General features: G+C 52.0%; 8 protein-coding genes across 8 annotated transcripts; 6 read left to right on the top strand and 2 right to left on the bottom strand.

Moving 5' to 3' along the window:
* Nucleotides 1-465: 465 nt before the first annotated feature.
* Nucleotides 466-2,717, top strand: DSM5745_11544 (asparagine synthetase B; the record flags this gene model as incomplete). Its single annotated transcript, XM_026753560.1, has 9 exons — nucleotides 466-491; nucleotides 572-622; nucleotides 687-712; nucleotides 773-799; nucleotides 863-898; nucleotides 990-1,138; nucleotides 1,200-2,452; nucleotides 2,507-2,611; nucleotides 2,675-2,717. 9 exons carry the CDS (start codon nucleotides 466-468, stop codon nucleotides 2,715-2,717), a joined length of 1,716 nt encoding a protein of 571 aa, XP_026597880.1.
* Nucleotides 2,718-3,432: 715 nt separating this feature from the next.
* On the top strand, nucleotides 3,433-4,745 carry DSM5745_11543 (porin; the record flags this gene model as incomplete). The annotated part of the gene is made up of 5 exons (XM_026753559.1): nucleotides 3,433-3,480; nucleotides 3,582-3,615; nucleotides 3,688-3,776; nucleotides 3,837-4,532; nucleotides 4,596-4,745. The coding sequence occupies 5 exons, from the start codon at nucleotides 3,433-3,435 to the stop codon at nucleotides 4,743-4,745; spliced, it is 1,017 nt and encodes a 338-aa protein (XP_026597879.1).
* A 355-nt stretch (nucleotides 4,746-5,100) lies between these two features.
* DSM5745_11542 (DnaJ domain protein) lies at nucleotides 5,101-6,169 on the bottom strand (the record flags this gene model as incomplete). Its single annotated transcript, XM_026753558.1, has 2 exons — nucleotides 5,101-5,809; nucleotides 5,889-6,169. The coding sequence occupies 2 exons, from the start codon at nucleotides 6,167-6,169 to the stop codon at nucleotides 5,101-5,103; spliced, it is 990 nt and encodes a 329-aa protein (XP_026597878.1).
* Nucleotides 6,170-6,774: 605 nt separating this feature from the next.
* On the top strand, nucleotides 6,775-8,402 carry DSM5745_11541 (methionine aminopeptidase 2; the record flags this gene model as incomplete). The annotated part of the gene is made up of 6 exons (XM_026753557.1): nucleotides 6,775-6,814; nucleotides 6,876-7,007; nucleotides 7,085-7,947; nucleotides 7,997-8,158; nucleotides 8,208-8,294; nucleotides 8,346-8,402. The coding sequence occupies 6 exons, from the start codon at nucleotides 6,775-6,777 to the stop codon at nucleotides 8,400-8,402; spliced, it is 1,341 nt and encodes a 446-aa protein (XP_026597877.1).
* A 338-nt stretch (nucleotides 8,403-8,740) lies between these two features.
* DSM5745_11540 (sphingolipid delta(4)-desaturase family protein) lies at nucleotides 8,741-10,131 on the top strand (the record flags this gene model as incomplete). The annotated part of the gene is made up of 3 exons (XM_026753556.1): nucleotides 8,741-8,950; nucleotides 9,012-9,290; nucleotides 9,349-10,131. 3 exons carry the CDS (start codon nucleotides 8,741-8,743, stop codon nucleotides 10,129-10,131), a joined length of 1,272 nt encoding a protein of 423 aa, XP_026597876.1.
* An 807-nt stretch (nucleotides 10,132-10,938) lies between these two features.
* DSM5745_11539 (putative integral ER membrane protein Scs2) lies at nucleotides 10,939-12,130 on the bottom strand (the record flags this gene model as incomplete). The annotated part of the gene is made up of 7 exons (XM_026753555.1): nucleotides 10,939-11,370; nucleotides 11,434-11,535; nucleotides 11,587-11,702; nucleotides 11,756-11,814; nucleotides 11,870-11,892; nucleotides 11,959-12,029; nucleotides 12,091-12,130. The coding sequence occupies 7 exons, from the start codon at nucleotides 12,128-12,130 to the stop codon at nucleotides 10,939-10,941; spliced, it is 843 nt and encodes a 280-aa protein (XP_026597875.1).
* Nucleotides 12,131-13,407: 1,277 nt separating this feature from the next.
* DSM5745_11538 (uncharacterized protein) lies at nucleotides 13,408-14,455 on the top strand (the record flags this gene model as incomplete). Its single annotated transcript, XM_026753554.1, has 3 exons — nucleotides 13,408-13,492; nucleotides 13,550-13,890; nucleotides 13,949-14,455. The coding sequence occupies 3 exons, from the start codon at nucleotides 13,408-13,410 to the stop codon at nucleotides 14,453-14,455; spliced, it is 933 nt and encodes a 310-aa protein (XP_026597874.1).
* Nucleotides 14,456-14,815: 360 nt separating this feature from the next.
* Nucleotides 14,816-16,948, top strand: DSM5745_11537 (RAD52 DNA repair protein RADC; the record flags this gene model as incomplete). Its single annotated transcript, XM_026753553.1, has 6 exons — nucleotides 14,816-14,823; nucleotides 14,895-15,195; nucleotides 15,281-15,367; nucleotides 15,434-15,613; nucleotides 15,664-15,835; nucleotides 15,885-16,948. 6 exons carry the CDS (start codon nucleotides 14,816-14,818, stop codon nucleotides 16,946-16,948), a joined length of 1,812 nt encoding a protein of 603 aa, XP_026597873.1.
* Between the last annotated feature and the right edge of the window lie 18 nt (nucleotides 16,949-16,966).

Here is a 16,966-nt window from a genome sequence, read left to right as displayed (position 1 = left end):
GCCCCGGTCTGGATCTCCGCAAGGCAAAAAAGCTAATGCATTTCACTGCAGGTGAGGTCAGCATGCGCCATGCTCCCAGGTTAGCTACTGGCGTAAAACTACATCGTAAGTGTTCCTGAAGATAAGCCAAGTCTTCCTTAGCCAGTCCTTGGACTCATTATTAGCGCGGCCGATAGCCGGCCAATGACGCTGCGGGCAATGTGTGGGCAGAGCAGCGGTTATCTTATCGGAATGACTCAGTGCTGTCAGTGTCCCTCTCTCTCCCAGATTTTTTTGGAGGCCGAAATCGCCCCTCGATTTCCGCCCCGCCGACTGGACCGGGGTGCCATATTTAAAAAATCCCCTGCCCCCCGATAGATATCTGGATCTAATCACCTACCTCACACTCCTCCTTCATACTCAATTGGGCTTCCCAACAGTCCCGACACTCGATTTATCCCTGTGGTACTCAATTGATCCGCCAGAATGTGTGGTATCTTCGCCTGCCACCAGTATGTCTACTCTTTTCTGCCCCGATCTCTCGCGGGGAACTGTGCGCCGCGCTCTTCAATGCTAACGGACACCGCGACAGCCACCCGGATGTGCAGGCTTTCAAGCCTACAGCTTTGCGCATGGCAAAGGCGTAAGTCTCCCTTGCTCGACAGCGTCTTTACCTTGTCAATTGGGTCTGTGCTGATTCGGAGCAGTGTGCGCCATCGCGGACCCGACTGGAGTGAGTCATGCGGTCATGGACCCTCTTTGACAAGAGTTTATTCCTAACACAGTGCAACAGGTGGAAGCTTCATCGCCGATAAGACTGGTTAGTGACTCAATGCCGTGAATAGTGGGATTTTGCAACGTTGGTGCTGACCGGATTCCGCAGTCCTTTGTCACGAGCGTCTCTGTATCGTCGGTGTCGGTATGTACCCCAGCCTTGTCAAGGAAACTATTTGCCCTTTGATTCTCCGTCCTGTCGCCCGGATATTTGCTGAGATTGTTTCTGCTTCAAGACTCCGGTGCGCAACCCCTCGTTAATGACGATGGATCCCTCGCCTTGGCCGTCAACGGTGAAATCTACAACCACCGTATCGTGAGAAAGACCCTGGATGTGGAATACGAATATAAAACACACTCGGACTGTGAAGTCATCATTCCCCTGGTATGTGCGAATGAATTAGCTGCGGATGAGGGTTATGGTATGAGGATACTGACAGGGTTAGTACATGAAATATGGTCTCGATGCTCCCAAGCACCTCGATGGTATGTTCGCCTGGGTTCTGTACGACAAGAAGCAGGATAGGGTTGTTGCGGCACGTGACCCCATCGGTATCTGCAGTTTCTACATTGGTTGGTCCTCTCAGACTCCTGGGGCCGTTTTCTTCGCCTCCGAGTTGAAGAGTCTGCACCCAGTTTGCGACAAGGTCCAGGCTTTCCCGCCCGGTCATGTCTTTGACTCCAAGAGCGGTGAATTCTCCCGCTACTTCCAGCCCTCATGGTGGGACCCGACCAACGTTCCCAGTACGCCAATCGATTACAAGGCCATTCGCGAGTCTCTCACCAAGTCGGTCCGCAAGCGTCTGATGGCGGAGGTCCCGTATGGTGTGCTTTTGTCTGGCGGTCTCGACTCCAGCTTGGTCGCTTCAATTGCCCAGCGTGAGACCCTACGCTCGCAGAAGGCTAGCTCTGGCGTTCAGAGCGAGACCAACGGTGAACTGGTCGGTATTGATGATGAGAACGAGCTTTCCACGGTCAACTCCTTCCAGCAGCTGCAATCGTTCTCCATTGGTCTTCCCGGTGCCCCCGACACTGAGGCCGCCATGGAGGTGGCCAAGTTTCTGGGAACCAAGCATCACGCTCTCACCTTCACGATTGAAGACGGTCTCAACGCCCTCTCAGATGTTATCTACCACCTGGAGACATATGATGTGACCACTATCCGTGCTTCCACACCTATGTACCTGCTCAGCCGCAAGATCAAGGCATATGGAGTCAAGATGGTCCTGAGTGGTGAGGGTAGTGACGAGATCTTCGGCGGGTACCTCTACTTCCACGCCGCCCCCAACAAGGAGGAGTTCCACAGGGAGACCGTTCGACGTGTGAAGAACCTGCACTTGGCAGACTGCCTCAGAGCCAACAAGTCAACATCCGCTTGGGGTCTGGAGGCCCGTGTTCCCTTCCTCGACAAGGCGTTCATCGAGACGTCTATGGCCGTTGATCCTCAGGAGAAGATGATCACAAAGGACCGCATTGAGAAGTACATCCTGCGCAAGGCGTTTGACACATCCGATGAGCCCGATGTCGAGCCCTACCTGCCAGATAAGATCCTTTGGCGCCAGAAGGAGCAGTTCAGTGACGGTGTCGGCTACAGCTGGATTGATGGCCTGAAGGACCACGCCGAGCTTCACGTCACCGACGAGATGATGAAGAACCCCAAGCCCGAGTGGGGTGACGATATCCCTGATACTAAGGAAGCGTACGTTTTTTTGCTCCTAACTTCTGCCTCATCAGAAAGCTAACATAGGAACAGCTACTGGTACCGCATGATGTTTGATGAGCACTTCCCACCATACTGTGCATCCACAGTCGAGCGCTGGGTCCCTACATGGTCGAAACAGAGCGACCCTAGCGGAAGGTATGTTGATATGAAGACAATGAATCGCCTCGTGCAAGTGCTGACTTTAATGCTTCTTTCCAGAGCCATTGCCACCCACAACGCCAAGTACGATGACGCCGAATAAATGATTGTATAGCAAGGGTTTGTAAAAATTGCGCGTTGTTATTGTTTGAAATATAGAGGCATGAATAGATGATTTATCCAAGATCATTGTTTGTTTTTGGGCGCAAAGCGAGTTCTGACTATCGGCGTCTCCAGCGTCTGGTTCGTTTTGTTCAACTCCTGCGTGATACTGAGGCAACTTAACGGAATAAGGTGAAATAATGGATGTCTTCGTTGCTTCCAGCCAGCCTCTTATGTGTATTGCTGCCCGTTTAGAGTTCAGGCTAGCTTCTGATCATGTGCTGTTTGAGCCTGTTTCAAAGGGTGTTTGACCCACGAATCCAGTACGGGCAGAGTAGAAAGGATCTGGGGATGCATATTGAACCTCTATCTAGAGACGAGGTACGGAGTACCAGAACACGCAACTGGTCGTAGTTAGATAGCTTAAAAGGATGCAGCCTGGGGAAGATGACGAAAATAATAGAGCTCGGTCAAAAGATCGGATGCCCCAGGCGTTTTAAGGCACCGTCGGAATCCTTGCTCACGGCTTTTGCCGCAACGGCCAATCACAGCGGGTCCAGCTTCCCGTGCCCCAGCAACGCGAACTCAACCTCCCTCATTGATGAGTTGAATCTTCTCCCGACTTCCTCCCTCCGTTATCCTCATTCAAATCTTCCACTACTCTCTGTTCTTACACCCTTGACGTTAAGGTCTCATCACCTCTCTAAATTCACATAATGGCTGCTCCTGCTGCTTTCTCCGACATCGCCAAGGCGGCCAACGACGTACGTGCTGTGTTGGCTATTCTCCCACCTTGTTTCGCAAGGGAATTAGGTGGATGGGATGAGGAATCGCGGAATTCCAATGCTGACTACTTGTCCGATAGCTCCTTAACAAGGACTTCTACCACGGCTCTGCTGGTATGTAGCTTCGTCGCCGCCTATTCGGCCTCCCTGTTGTGGCCTGGAGCTCAGCTGACTGGCTGTTTTTAGCTGCCCTTGAGGTCAAGTCCAAGGCCCCCAATGGCGTCACCTTCAACGTGAAGGGCAAGTCTGCCCACGAGGGTCCCATCGCCGGTAGCGTAGGTCTTCATTGCCATTATCATTCGTTGAAGCTATCGCTAATAAGCAATCTGCAACAGCTCGAGGCCAAGTACGTCGACGCTCCTACTGGTAAACGCCCCCATGATCGCAAACGAAAAACACCCAAGAAGCCTGACAAAGCGCTCGTGGTTAATATATCACGATCGCATCGCTTGTCACCGTCCACTAGACTCATTCTGGCGTCTTGGGTTGCCGAACATAGATTGATGCTAATAATCTCTCCTTGCTCAGGCCTCACCCTCACCCAGGCGTGGACCACCGCCAACGCTCTCGACACCAAGCTCGAGCTCGACAACAACATCGCTAAGGGTCTCAAGGCTGAGATCATCACCCAGTACCTCCCTGCTAAGCAGTCCAAGGGTGCCAAGCTCAACCTCCACTTCAAGCAGCCCAACGTCCACGCCCGTGCCTTCTTCGACCTCCTCAACGGTCCCTCTGCCAACTTCGACGCTGTTCTCGGCCACGAGGGCTTCCTCGTCGGTGCTGAGGGTGGCTATGACGTCCAGAAGGCCGCCATCACCAAGTACTCCGCTGCCGTCGGCTACAGCGTTTCCCAGTACTCTGCTGCCATCCAGGCTGCCAACAACCTGACCGTCTTCTCCGCCAGCTACTACCACCGCGTCAACGCTCAGGTTGAGGCTGGTGCCAAGGCTACCTGGGACTCCAAGACCGGCAACTCCGTCGGCCTTGAGGTTGCCAGCAAGTACAGACTCGACCCCTCTTCCTTCGCCAAGGTAAGTGATCGCGGTCCCAAAAATTCGAATCCCGCGGATCTAATAACCTTTCTCTCCATTTAGGTCAAGATCAACGACCGTGGTATTGCCGCTCTGGCCTACAACGTTCTCCTCCGCCCTGGTGTCACCCTCGGCCTTGGTGCTTCTTTCGATACCCAGAACCTTAACCAGGCTGCTCACAAGGTTGGCGCCAGCTTCACCTTTGAGGCTTAAGCAACTTCCTTTCCGCCTTTTTGTTGATAGGGCCTGCCGAAGCCTTTTTCTCCCTCCATTATGCGAATTGTATATAAGGGGCGGCAAGATAGGTTAGGTGGACCGCGATATCTAGATATTAGGGTAATAATCATGTACCGTAATCATTGGCGACAACTGTATATCAATAGGACTAAGTTTTTATGTTCTGCCGCTACCTTTATAGGCATCTTGGACGCGCTCGCACACGGTATATCTCGCCTCCCAAACGCAGATTGAAGATGTGTATCTAACAGCGCCACTCTATGGAAATTATGTAAAGTTCAAGTACGGCAAATGCGCCTATAACAAAGGGTAAACCCGCACATGTATATTCTCAGCCGTCCTTCACTCTTGAATACTTCGTTTTGTGCGACTTCTCATTGCTGGTGCTGCTCGGCCATCGGAGGAACCCCGTTATTACGCCCGCACCTACCAATATACTTGAAACTGCAATAAACCGCAAAGCAAAGTCGCCGCGACTGCCTATATACTGCTCATTAATATCCGCATGGGTCCTGGACCGCCTCTCCTGTCTCCGCGCATCCTCCGCCGTCTGCGTTCGATAATGCCCGCGCGCATTGAAATGCAAAACGTTATTACGGTCAATGAACCCAGTCGGATCATCTTCTTTCGCGCCGGCGCCGCCCGCAGCACCGGCCGAACCACCAGACGAATAGTAACCCCCTGCCCCCGACGGCGCCCGTCTCCCTTTGTTATTGCCGTACCCGCCGTGCGCGTAGAAGCTCGGCGGGGGGCCCCTGAACGGACCCCGCCGTTTACTTAACCCGCTTGCCGGCCGCGACCCGAAGTATGATGCGCCGTGGCTGCTGTGGCTGCCCATGGGATGTTGGCCTGGTGTTGCGGTGGAATGCGTGGACTGTGAGGAGTACGAGTGTATTCCGTGGTCGCGGTCGTAGGTCGCGCGTTTCGTGCTGTTGCTGAGGGTTTGGTAGGCGGAGGAGATCTTTGCGAAGCGGCCGGAGGCGCTGGGGTCATTGGGGTTGCGGTCGGGGTGGTGGGCGAGGGAGAGGGCGTAGAAATTCCTGAATGGAATACGTTAGTAGGTTGGGTTAATACATAGCTGGCCGACACAGTTCTGGGGAGCTTGGGGTGGTAACGCACTTCTTGATCTCGGCTGGTGTGGCTGTTACGGGGACATCGAGGACTTCGTAGAGGGTTGGTTCTCGGGACGAGGCGAAATATTGAGGTCGCGTTGTTGAGAAGGCTGTCCTCTGCGTGTATCCATAGCCAATGTCATATCTATGTCTGCGTCTATGTCCGTAGCTGTGGACGTTGAAGGTAGGAAAGGAGATGTACTCGTGAGGCAGGGTGTTTTGGTGAAAGTGAGAATTGTCAAGGAGGAATTGGGATATCGGCGTCCTCAAAGGGCGAGGAAACGGCATGCCTTTATGTAATTGCGTGGAAGAGGAGAAAGTTCGTGAATTGAGTGTGATAGTTGATAGAAAGAAGGAGTGGAATACATTTCCCGAGATGGCGTCGGCCGCTTATCGGACGTAGTGCGTCATCGGTGCGCGAGTTTCAGTTTTCTGAGGTATGGAAGTATGGCGGATATGCTATTGGGAGTACACTTGATAGGCGATGAGGCTACAGATTGCTCAATGAATGGTTCTGATTTATTTATTACATATGATGTTAAAACACAAAGCTGGCCTGCTGAGGCTGGACTTACATCCATGATCCATCCTGCTCTATAGATAGACGCAGTAGATTGTGCGGAGTGGCGCCCGAGACCTACTCGTGCACATGGACGGGCTACACCTCGAGTACTATGAGCCTAAACCGGCACCAGACAGTAAATCTTCCGTAATACTTCTTTAAACCATTTCGGGCTTAATTGTAGATACTCTGCTTCTCCCAAAAGTATAGGCCGTGGCCAGGCTTGGCGCCTCATTATCTCATCGGCAATTCCCCGCTCTATTTTTTTCTCTTACGAGGACCGCATACCAGCCTAGTTTTTGTCTCTTCAGCCCCAGCTTATCTTCTCACCATGGCTGCCCAGACTAGTGAGAAGCTAGAGAAGCTTGACCGTGAGTTTGCTTGTCCCGCTTTTTTCTTATTGTTTATCAGGCCGAATGACATATCTCCCAGTAAACGGTCAAAATGGCGACTCCGCCGCGGTCCCAGCGAAAGCGGCCCAAGCGGAAGCCGGAGAGGCGGAGGACGACTCGGACGACGATGCAGATGATGCCAACGCAGGTGCTGAGGGTGCCGCCGACGGAGGTATGCATGGACCCGACTCCGGTTCCCCCGCGGTCTATTTCAACATATCCCCGCTGACCAGAAACAACGGATGTTAGCCGCCAAGAAGAAGAAGAAGAAGCGCAAGTCAAAGAAGAAGAAGAAGGGAGGCGCCAAAGTACAGAGCTCTCCTCCTCGTGTCCCTGTGTCGAACCTATTTCCGAACGGCCAGTACCCTGAGGGCGAGATTGTTGAGTACCTGAACGAGAACTCGTTCCGCACAACCAACGAAGAGAAGCGCTACCTCGACCGCATGAACAATGACTTCCTGCAGGAGTACCGCCAGGGTGCCGAGGTCCACCGCCAGGTCCGCCAGTATGCGCAGAAGAACATCAAACCTGGCCAGACGTTGACGGAAATCGCGGAGGGCATTGAGGACTCCGTCCGTGCTTTGACTGGCCACCAGGGTCTTGAGGAGGGTGATAACATCAAGGGTGGTATGGGTTTCCCTTGTGGTCTGAGTATCAACCACTGTGCCGCCCACTACACCCCGAATGCAGGCAACAAGATGGTGTTGCAGCAGGGTGATGTGATGAAGGTCGACTTCGGAGCGCACATCAACGGTCGTATTGTCGACAGTGCGTTTACAATGTCTTTCGATCCCGTTTATGACCCTCTTCTTGAGGCAGTCAAGGACGCTACGAACACCGGTATCCGCGAGGCTGGAATTGATGTCCGCATGAGTGATATTGGTGCCGCCATCCAAGAAACTATGGAGAGTTACGAGATTGAGCTGAACGGGACTACGTATCCTATCAAACCTATCCGTAACCTCAACGGCCATAACATTGACCAGCACGTTATCCACGGTGGCAAGAGTGTCCCCATTGTGAAGGGTTCCGACCAGACTAAGATGGAGGAAGGCGAAGTTTTCGCCATTGAGACCTTCGGTAGTACCGGAAAGGGCTACGTGAGAGAGGATGTAAGTGCTCCAGAACTCGTCCGCCATTTCAGAAACTCATGTTTATCAGATGGAAACCTCTCACTATGCGCTGGTCCCGAATGCTCCTCAAGTTCCTTTGCGTTTATCCTCGGCAAAGAACCTTTTGAACGTCATTAACAAGAACTTTGGCACTCTGCCTTGGTGCCGTCGTTACCTTGACCGACTTGGCCAGGACAAGTACCTTCTCGGTGTAAGTTTTGCTGCACCTCCAAATCAATTTCTGGCTAATATCTTTCCAGCTGAACAACCTGGTTCAATCGGGAATTGTCCAAGATTATCCCCCTCTCTGTGATACGAAGGGCTCGTACACTGCCCAATATGAACATGTATGTTTCCAGAGTCTACTTTGTTAACCTATAGACTAACCCTAATTACAGACGATTGTGCTCCGACCTACCGTGAAAGAGGTTATTAGCCGTGGAGACGACTATTAGAGAGTGAGCACCTTGGCCATGATTTTTGGACGACGCATAAACTTTACATGGTTTATATAAAGCAGTACGAAGCAAAAACGAACTAAATTAACAGACATTTGCGTGTCATAACTTTGCACAGAGCTGTAGATCGACCCATTCCCACGGTTGGCGCGCCCCACGTGGAAGGCAAAGATTCCGAGACTCGTCTCCCAAGTTTCAGTTTCTAATCGAACCACCTTTGGCTCTCGATTCTATATTTGTAAACCAACTGTCTGTTTTCACTACATTCGATGGCCTAGAAAACTACTACGACCTCATCTTTCATCCCCAATCCCCCCTCTTCTCCTACTCCCACAATGGCGTCGACAGTTGCCACCTCGGCTACACCGCAGCTCCGCGTGTCGGCCGCGAAGAACCTCCGCAAAGCTTCAGAACAACACGATGAGGAGCCCTCAATGCGAGTCCCGCCTCCAGGGGCTTCCTCAGTCGAGGACCACTTCTTTTGGACGTATACAGAGGAGCCGCACCGCTCAAGACGACAAGCAATCATCAAGGCACACCCAGAGGTACCTCCGCTTCATCTGCGTGTGACCGTGTTCCTGAAAGCTAATCTGCACGATCTACCAGGTAACCAAGCTCTGCGGACCAGAGCCATTGACCAAATACGTGGTTCTGGGTGTTGTATCCCTTCAGATCTGTTGCGCATACCTCCTCCGGGAAGCGTCGTTCTTCTCCCTGCGGTTTTGGTTAACGGCATACGTGATTGGAGCCACCTCGAACCAGAACCTCTTCCTCGCCATTCATGAGATATCACATAACCTCGCTTTCCGGTTGCCCATGGCCAACAGAGTCCTGGCCATCTTTGCCAACCTTCCCATTGGGCTACCATATAGTGCCGCTTTCAGGGTATGCAACTTCTATAAGCACTTTTGTCGAAAGAGAGAAAGCTGACGGACCGCACCAGCCCTACCACCTCACTCACCACAAATCCCTCGGCGTCGCCGGCCTCGACACTGATCTTCCCACAGCATTTGAAGCCTTCGTTCTCGACTCACTCCTCGGCAAGGCTTTCTTCTGCACCTTCCAGATCTTTTTTTACGCTGTCCGCCCTATGTTCATCTACAGCCCGCCCTTCACAATCATCCACCTACTAAACCTCTTCGTCCAACTATCCTTCGACTACGCCCTTACAAAGGCCAGCAACGGCTCACTCAGCCCAGTCCTCTACCTCCTTCTCAGCTCCTTTCTCGCTGGATCTCTCCACCCCTGCGCAGGGCACTTCATTGCGGAACACTACTTCTTTTCAAACATCAACCACGGCACCGAGTCGCTGCAGGAACTAAAAGGAGAAAAGGGTGAGAAACACCCCCTCTCCTCCCTGCCGCCTCCAGAAACATACTCCTACTACGGGCCCCTCAATATTCTGACCTACAACGTGGGCCTGCACAATGAACATCACGACTTCCCTGCTATCCCGTGGACAAAGCTCCAAACTCTCCACCGTATCGCTAGTGAGTTCTACGAGCCTCTACCCTGCCACCGGAGCTGGGTCTGGGTTATCTGGACCTTCATCCTAGACAAGAATGTCGGTCCCTGGTGCCGCGTCAAGAGAGAACAGGGCGGTCGACTTGTCGGTGGTGGTGGTAACGGCAGTGCCACTACCACCGGCCGCGCAGGCGAGGGCATCTCTGCTGGGCCCGACGAGGCCGGTGAGGACGGGTGGAAGGAGAGCGAGATTCAAAATTGATTTAATCCAGTAATTTTACCCCCCCAGCCCTTTCTAAAAATTTTATCTCCTTGATAATTGGACTGGATGGGGGTATGGTATACTTGTATCCTTGGCGCGCGCTGGTATGTACGCTAAATGATGAGTGTGCCTTTGCAATACTAGAAATTATGATGATATCGTTATCATCTGATCGGCGTAAATCCCGGAATACTTCGAAATACTCACTACCACTTAGAATTGACACTATGATTTCAAAGTGCAGTTGCAATCCACAGGTGATACAACTATGTATGACAATGCTTGTTCCGTAGTTAGCGGTATACGCCCCAGGGTATGAGGTAGCTCCATCGTCATTACTTATCACTGCCTGGTAATCAACACGTACGTTCGTCTAGGCCTATGCTCGCCGGGAAGAAAAAATATCCACATCAGGTTCCAACGGTAATGCGAAGAGAAAGGGTTCAAAAGGCAAGAGAGGTCGGCCTGTAGGCTACATATCGATAATGGATGTAGCGAATTGCTCAGCACCTTCGTCAAAGACCCTCTCGACACCAGTCTTGCCGACTTTGCCTCCCAACTCTCATGCCTCGTTCGTTGTTTTCATTGTGTCTTGAAGTCGACGCGTCATCAAAACGCTGCCGAAGTCATAGTATTCGAAGCGAACTTCGTGAAGCATATAAAAGAAAAGAGAAGAAAAAGAGTTTGATATAAGGTGTGAACAAACGAAAAATCAATGATAGGCGGCTCGAGATGAACACAGGCGGTTTGCAGTAAAAGTAGGAAATAGGTATTTGGGTAACGGAAAAAAAAGGAAACAAAGAGAAGTTAGAAGAAGAAATACGCAATCAAGAAACTCAGCAGGCATAAGCTTGCCACGATTCTTACTGGCACGCCTGCCTCAACTGCCTGGGCCTGCTGCACGAGGCCTGCCGATGACTTTTCGCTCTCACCCCCAATCTTCCTCTGTCGCAAACCCTGGTCTGCGAGCTTATCTTTCAGGCGCTGGATTTGCGCATTTGCTTCCAACAGCCGCGCTTCGTAGTCATTCTGTTTTACGCTGCTTGCAGAAGAAGACTTCGCTGACGCTGCCTTGTTTTCAGACACTTGTGGAGTGGGATATTCCCGCTTGACGCTCTCGTTGAAATCCGGAGCAGGGATGGGCGACGTGGCGTTCGGGTTCTTCGAAAGCCCGGCAGCGGGAGTCTCAAATTCTCCCTTGGGTGAAGAGTAGGAGGGAGGTTCATCATCCTGGGCGTTCTATATGCGATAGGCCTTAGTGAGCCAAACCAAGGACTCGGTCAAGACACAAATTAGACTTACCGTGCCATTGGTATCTTCCTGTGTGATTGAAGGTTCGTCGGCGGCGAGCCAGGTTACTCGTATCTTGCGCTCCTGGATGGCTGACTTGGTGGCTTTCTCGAACTGTAAGCCGATTAGAAAACGGATATGTAGCATTGAATCGCATATACGTACAATGGAGCTGACGTTAGCGAATTCCATATCCTTGGTGACTGCCACCGTTTGGACCAGGAACTTGTCCTTGCATTTGGCGTCCGGGGCTGGTTCGTCCTTCATGGCCTGCAACAACACTGTTCACCTCATCAACTATGATGCCCCGCAGCAACGAGTTACGGAGCCATACCCTGAACTTCCACATGCTTTCCCGGTTCTATCCTTCCGGAGTTTGGTCGGACACAATAACTGTTGAAAGTTTAGAAGGTAATCGATTGCATAGCGGGCAGGGATTATCACGCACTGTTTAGGGGCAGTGGTTTTGACCTGTTCCATGCAACATAGTATTAGCAAACAAATTATGTATTGCGCAAGAGTGTAGGGAGCGCATACCTTGAAGACGACGGCATCCGGGTTGTTATTGGTGAGGTGTAACACCTGGCATATCTCACGGTTGAAGGGGCCTGATTCGCATGTCAGTACGCCCGCCTGGATCACGAATCGAGAACTAATCCCTGAACGTACGCTTGAAGCCAAGGTCTGGGGGGTCGAGGAGGATGGACATGGTGAATGTAGGGTGATGGGTGTCCGCAGTGTGGAAAGACGGCACGAAGATTCGGTGGTCGTTTCACAGGGCGAATCAGCCCAAGATAGACGAGTAGTTTGGGACAAGGAGAGAGCAGCAGCGAGACTCGGTATAACGGTGGTACCTGACGGCGGGATAATGGAGTCAGGGTAGCGGAATATCGATAAAATGGGTACAGGAGTTGGAGATAGGCAGCGCTGGAAGTTGTGATTTGAAGCCAGACACCGGAGTTCAGGCGCAACCAAATTAATTGCTGGGGGAAGAGAGTCGCGGCTGCTGGTTGGGCCGGATCGCTGACTCAGCCTGCTGCCGGGTGAAGTCATCACTGCCAGCGTGCTCGTGATCCTTCAAGTTCGCTTCTCTTGATTTTCAGCTTGCAGGATTATGACTTTGCTCTGCTAGCATATACTCTGTCATTCCCCAGGCAGTTCTGTGGCTGCATGATGGTACTATCACTGCTCTGATTGAGAGTTCGACATCCTCGGCGAAGCAAAAGCGGTTCTTAGATATGGTTCCTGAACATGTGAAACGGGATGGCTTCTGTGGGAGAGCGTCGCTTGCCATATGGCACCATTCGCGATTACCGTCATCGTATACACATCGGTCATTTCGGCTCTTCCACGTCCGCTACTGAGGTCTTCTAGAATTATCGGGTGATGTGGTGCACATTTGCTCTACTCAATTTCTGACTGTTACAGCAAACACCCAACAGATGTTGTGAATGTACCAAAAGCTGAAGTCTATGGAGTACAATTGTGACCCCAAGTTCTCCTAATATGCTCTAGACAACGTTGAAGCACTGGATGGTTGTTTATATTAGCTGTTTGAATCTAAGACTTGCATAGGACACCAAATAGTAGTACACTGTACTAGTTGGCACCATGCACCATTTTCGTAGACACGAGTTCTAATGCGAATGAAGAGAATCACTCTATGGGGGAGCTTATAATATGCCATTGCAAGTAATGATAGTTCCGGTCGGCACTAATTGACATTTTCTGAAGGCATGAGCCCGGTTTAGCCTGGGCTTTGTTGATGGATGGGCCATGGGGGCCATGGCCGGGGCATAGATCGAGCGGCCCATCCCGCAGTTGGCCCTCCGCGGACGCCGATACGTCACCCTACAACGGGGCCACGGCCATCTTGCCAACACTTTCTTTCTCCGCATCTACTCTCACTCACAGAACACCTCACAACCAGCCACCACAACAGTTAGACCACGTCCCGAATTATTGATTTATCTGCCAACTAGAGTCATGACTACGTCAGATCTAGATCAGCTCATTGAGATGGGCTTTGAGAGAGCTCGCGCTGAGTTAGCGGTCAAACAAAGCGGTGGGCGTGAGTTTCAAGCCATCCTTCACAGTGTAACCGCTAGTACTTACTATATACGTACAGTGCAAGGGGCTCTTGAATGGCTCGAACAAAACCAGGACAAGTCGCTTGAAGAGATTACGGCCGGGGTCGAAGCGCACGAAGAAGAAGGGCCAACCCTCAAACCCGGCGAAGAAGCCCAAAGCTTGATTTGCAATGAATGCGGAAAGAAGTTCCGAAGCCACGCCCAAGCCGAGTTTCACGCCTCGAAAACTCAGCATGTTGATTTCTCGGAGTCGACAGAGGAGGTGGCGCCGTTAACGGAGGAGGAGAAGAAAGCCAGGCTCCAAGAGCTTAGGGAGAAGCTAGCAGCTAAGCGTGCTGGCCAATCAGAACAGGACAAGGTTGACAAGAAGCGAAATGAGGTATAATGGAAGCTACAGGTCCGATCTCGAATATTGCTAATACGCGGTCATGGTCTAGGAGATTCGAAGAAAAGCTACCAAGGAGTCCCAAGACGCCAAGGAGGAGCTCGAGAGAAAACAAAGGATCAAGGAAGCTGCCAAGAAGAAGCAAGAAAAGCAGGATGATATCGAAGCTAAACGCCGTGTTAAGGCCAGAATCGAAGCGGATAAGGAGGAGCGTCGACTAAGGGCTGAGCGTGAAAAGGCTGAACGGGCCGGGGTCGCGCCCCCTGCTCAACCAGCCGCTGGGCCAGCAGCTACAACGTCCGGGCCTGTCGCGTCCAAGCCAGCCTCTGCTTACACAGAGACTCGCCTCCGTTTCCAGACACCGAAGGGGAATATCATGAAAACATTGCCCGTCGATATCACACTGTTTGAGGTTGTCTCGGCGCTGAAGACAGAAGACGGAATTGAGGTCAACGGCTTTCGCCAAAACTTCCCAAGGAAGGTGTTCAATTCTGAGTTCTACGGCGAGTCACTGAAAGATCTTGGACTCGTACCTAGCGCGAGTCTTGTCGTCGAATAGTCTTGGCGCTCATCTTGAAGTATTGGATCAAAACTAATCTAGCTGGAGAGGTTAGAACATCACGATAAATGGATGCCCCAAGATGAAATATGCTCGTCGAATTTGGCCACGGCTGTCAAGATAATCCTCTACTTGTAGCCATCGTAAACCGTTTGTACAGCTTGGTTGTTGATCGTTCCTGGTTTATCTTGAGATCCTGTTGCTTGGTGTATGCACGTGACTTCGCGGCACAGCAGGGTATCCCGACGCGTCTCCACGCCAGATGAGCGTCCACCCCGTGCCTTGAGCTACCACTCTATTCAATACAATCTCAGCTACCCATGATAGCTCTCATAGACTAACCTATCCATAAACATAATTATGCCAGCGTGAGTTTACTACCAGTGCCCATCCCAGGACTCAATGAACCCACGTAAACTAACGCGTACCACGTCTTCAGCGTTGGCGACCAACATCGAGGCAGCCCGACGAGCATTACGATGCCAGATGCAACAGGCGTCATCGCCAAAAACCCATTCAATGAAACCCCAGCACGCTCCAATCAATACACCCGCGAGGAAGTCGCCGTGCTTCAGGCACGCCTTGAGAAGAAGTTAGGACCGGAGTACATCTCCTCTCGACCTGGAGCGGCGGGCCTTAGAGTACACTACCTCGCCGCGGATAAGTGTATAAGCCTTGCCAACGAGGTGCTTGGCTTCAACGGGTGGTCGAGTTCGATCCAAAATATTCAGATTGATTTTGTACGAGTTTCCCCGGATCTATGATGCTTGTGATGTTGCCACTGCATGTTGACGTGTGTTGCTGACGGTGGACACCTGTTTCTAGGTTGACGAGTCCCCGAATACTGGAAAGGTCAGTCTGGGCTTATCGGTAATAGTGAGGGTGACTTTGAAGGATGGAGCTTACCACGAGGTATGATGAATATCCTTATCCGGCCATGGAGCTCTGGACTTGGCGCATGATGGTTAACAATACCAGGATGTGGGATACGGACATATGGAGAATTGCAAGGGGAAAGCCGCCGCCTTCGAGAAGGCTAAAAAAGAGGCAACGACCGACGCCTTAAAACGAGCTTTGCGAAATTTCGGTAACGTTTTGGGTAACTGTGTATACGACAAGGATTTCATTTCCAAGGTTTCGAAACTGAAGACAGTGCCAGTATGTGGTCTCTCTTCTCTGTTCGTGCCTCTGCGTTGACACCTCTGCAGACGAAGTTGGACGTGGATGATCTGCACCGCCATCCCGACTTTGCCCCCATCAAGAGGGAGCCAGTGCAACCAAAGCCGCCTCCAGAAGACGATGATTTGCCGCCTCGTCCGTCAGTCGCTGGACGGAACACATCCAGGAATGACGCTGCTGATGTCGATGCGGAGTTTGGAAGTAAGCTCATAGTATATGGCCTTTTCTATCAAGCCACTAACAGCACCAGGTGATGTTTTCGATGAGGCCGACTTCAATGTCGGCGAGAGCGAGTACCCGGATGAAATAGTGGCAGAAGACAGCAAGGCACATCAGCCACCAACTCCAATTACAAGGCCCAGCATACCACCAAATCCCTCAAGTTATGCCCCTGGCGTACCGTCAAGGACTAATCCCAATGTCGTCACGCCGTCTAAACCGGAAAGACCCATGCATCATGCTGCAGCGGGTAGGCCGATCCCTAATCAGGCCCCGAACAATCGACCATACCCTCCAGCAGCCCAAAATCAAAACCAATGTCTGAACCAGAGGCAATCCGTTCCGCCCCCAGACGCACAAAGAGGATACCAAAATGGAAGACCGCCACCACCAGGACAGCGCGCCAATAATGGGGTAACGACAGCAGGCCCCGGCGCACAAGCGCACATCAAACAGGAGTTTGGTGCCAAGCGTCAAAATCTACCACCGCAAAACATGGCTGCCACAGGAAACCCAGGCATAGGTGGTCAAGGGCCTCCCGTCGTTGGATTCTTCTCCGCCCGGGGAGTCGATATGTTACGAGACAACCCGAATAGCGCGGCCGCCGCTGCTCCAGCATTTGACCCGCATGCAGAAAGCCCATCTATTCGCAAAACGGCAGGCGTCGACCACACCAAGAGCGTACCGATCTCTAAACCAATGCTAACCGGCAGCACCTCCCCAGCGCCCAACCAAACTCGCGACTTCATCAATCCCTCCTCAGACATGCATCGAAAGCTCGGCGCACCAGGCGGCAGTGGAACCGGCAGTCCCATGAACAGAGGTCCATCTACATCCTCCTACCGTCCCCTAACACGGCCGAATATTGACCCTAAGACTGCTGCACCAAACAACGTTTCTGCTGCCAATCGGAGTGGATTCGGGCCCGCGAATATGAACGGAAAACGACCTCCTCTGAACGACGTCACCAATGCTTCCGTACCCGGCGGGGACGGGCCTACTTCTGCCCCTGGCTTCAATGATCCAAAAAGAGCAAGGTACGACGGGACAATGGCTCCACAGCAACAACAACAACAACAGTCGCATCAGCGGTAACAACATGAACGTCCTCGC

Source organism: Aspergillus mulundensis (genome assembly GCF_003369625.1).
Source record: "Aspergillus mulundensis strain DSM 5745 chromosome Unknown scaffold_29, whole genome shotgun sequence".
NCBI lineage: Eukaryota > Fungi > Ascomycota > Eurotiomycetes > Eurotiales > Aspergillaceae > Aspergillus > Aspergillus mulundensis.
The sequence above is the reverse complement of the archived record's forward strand: the minus strand, read 5'-3'. Positions and strand labels throughout refer to the sequence as shown.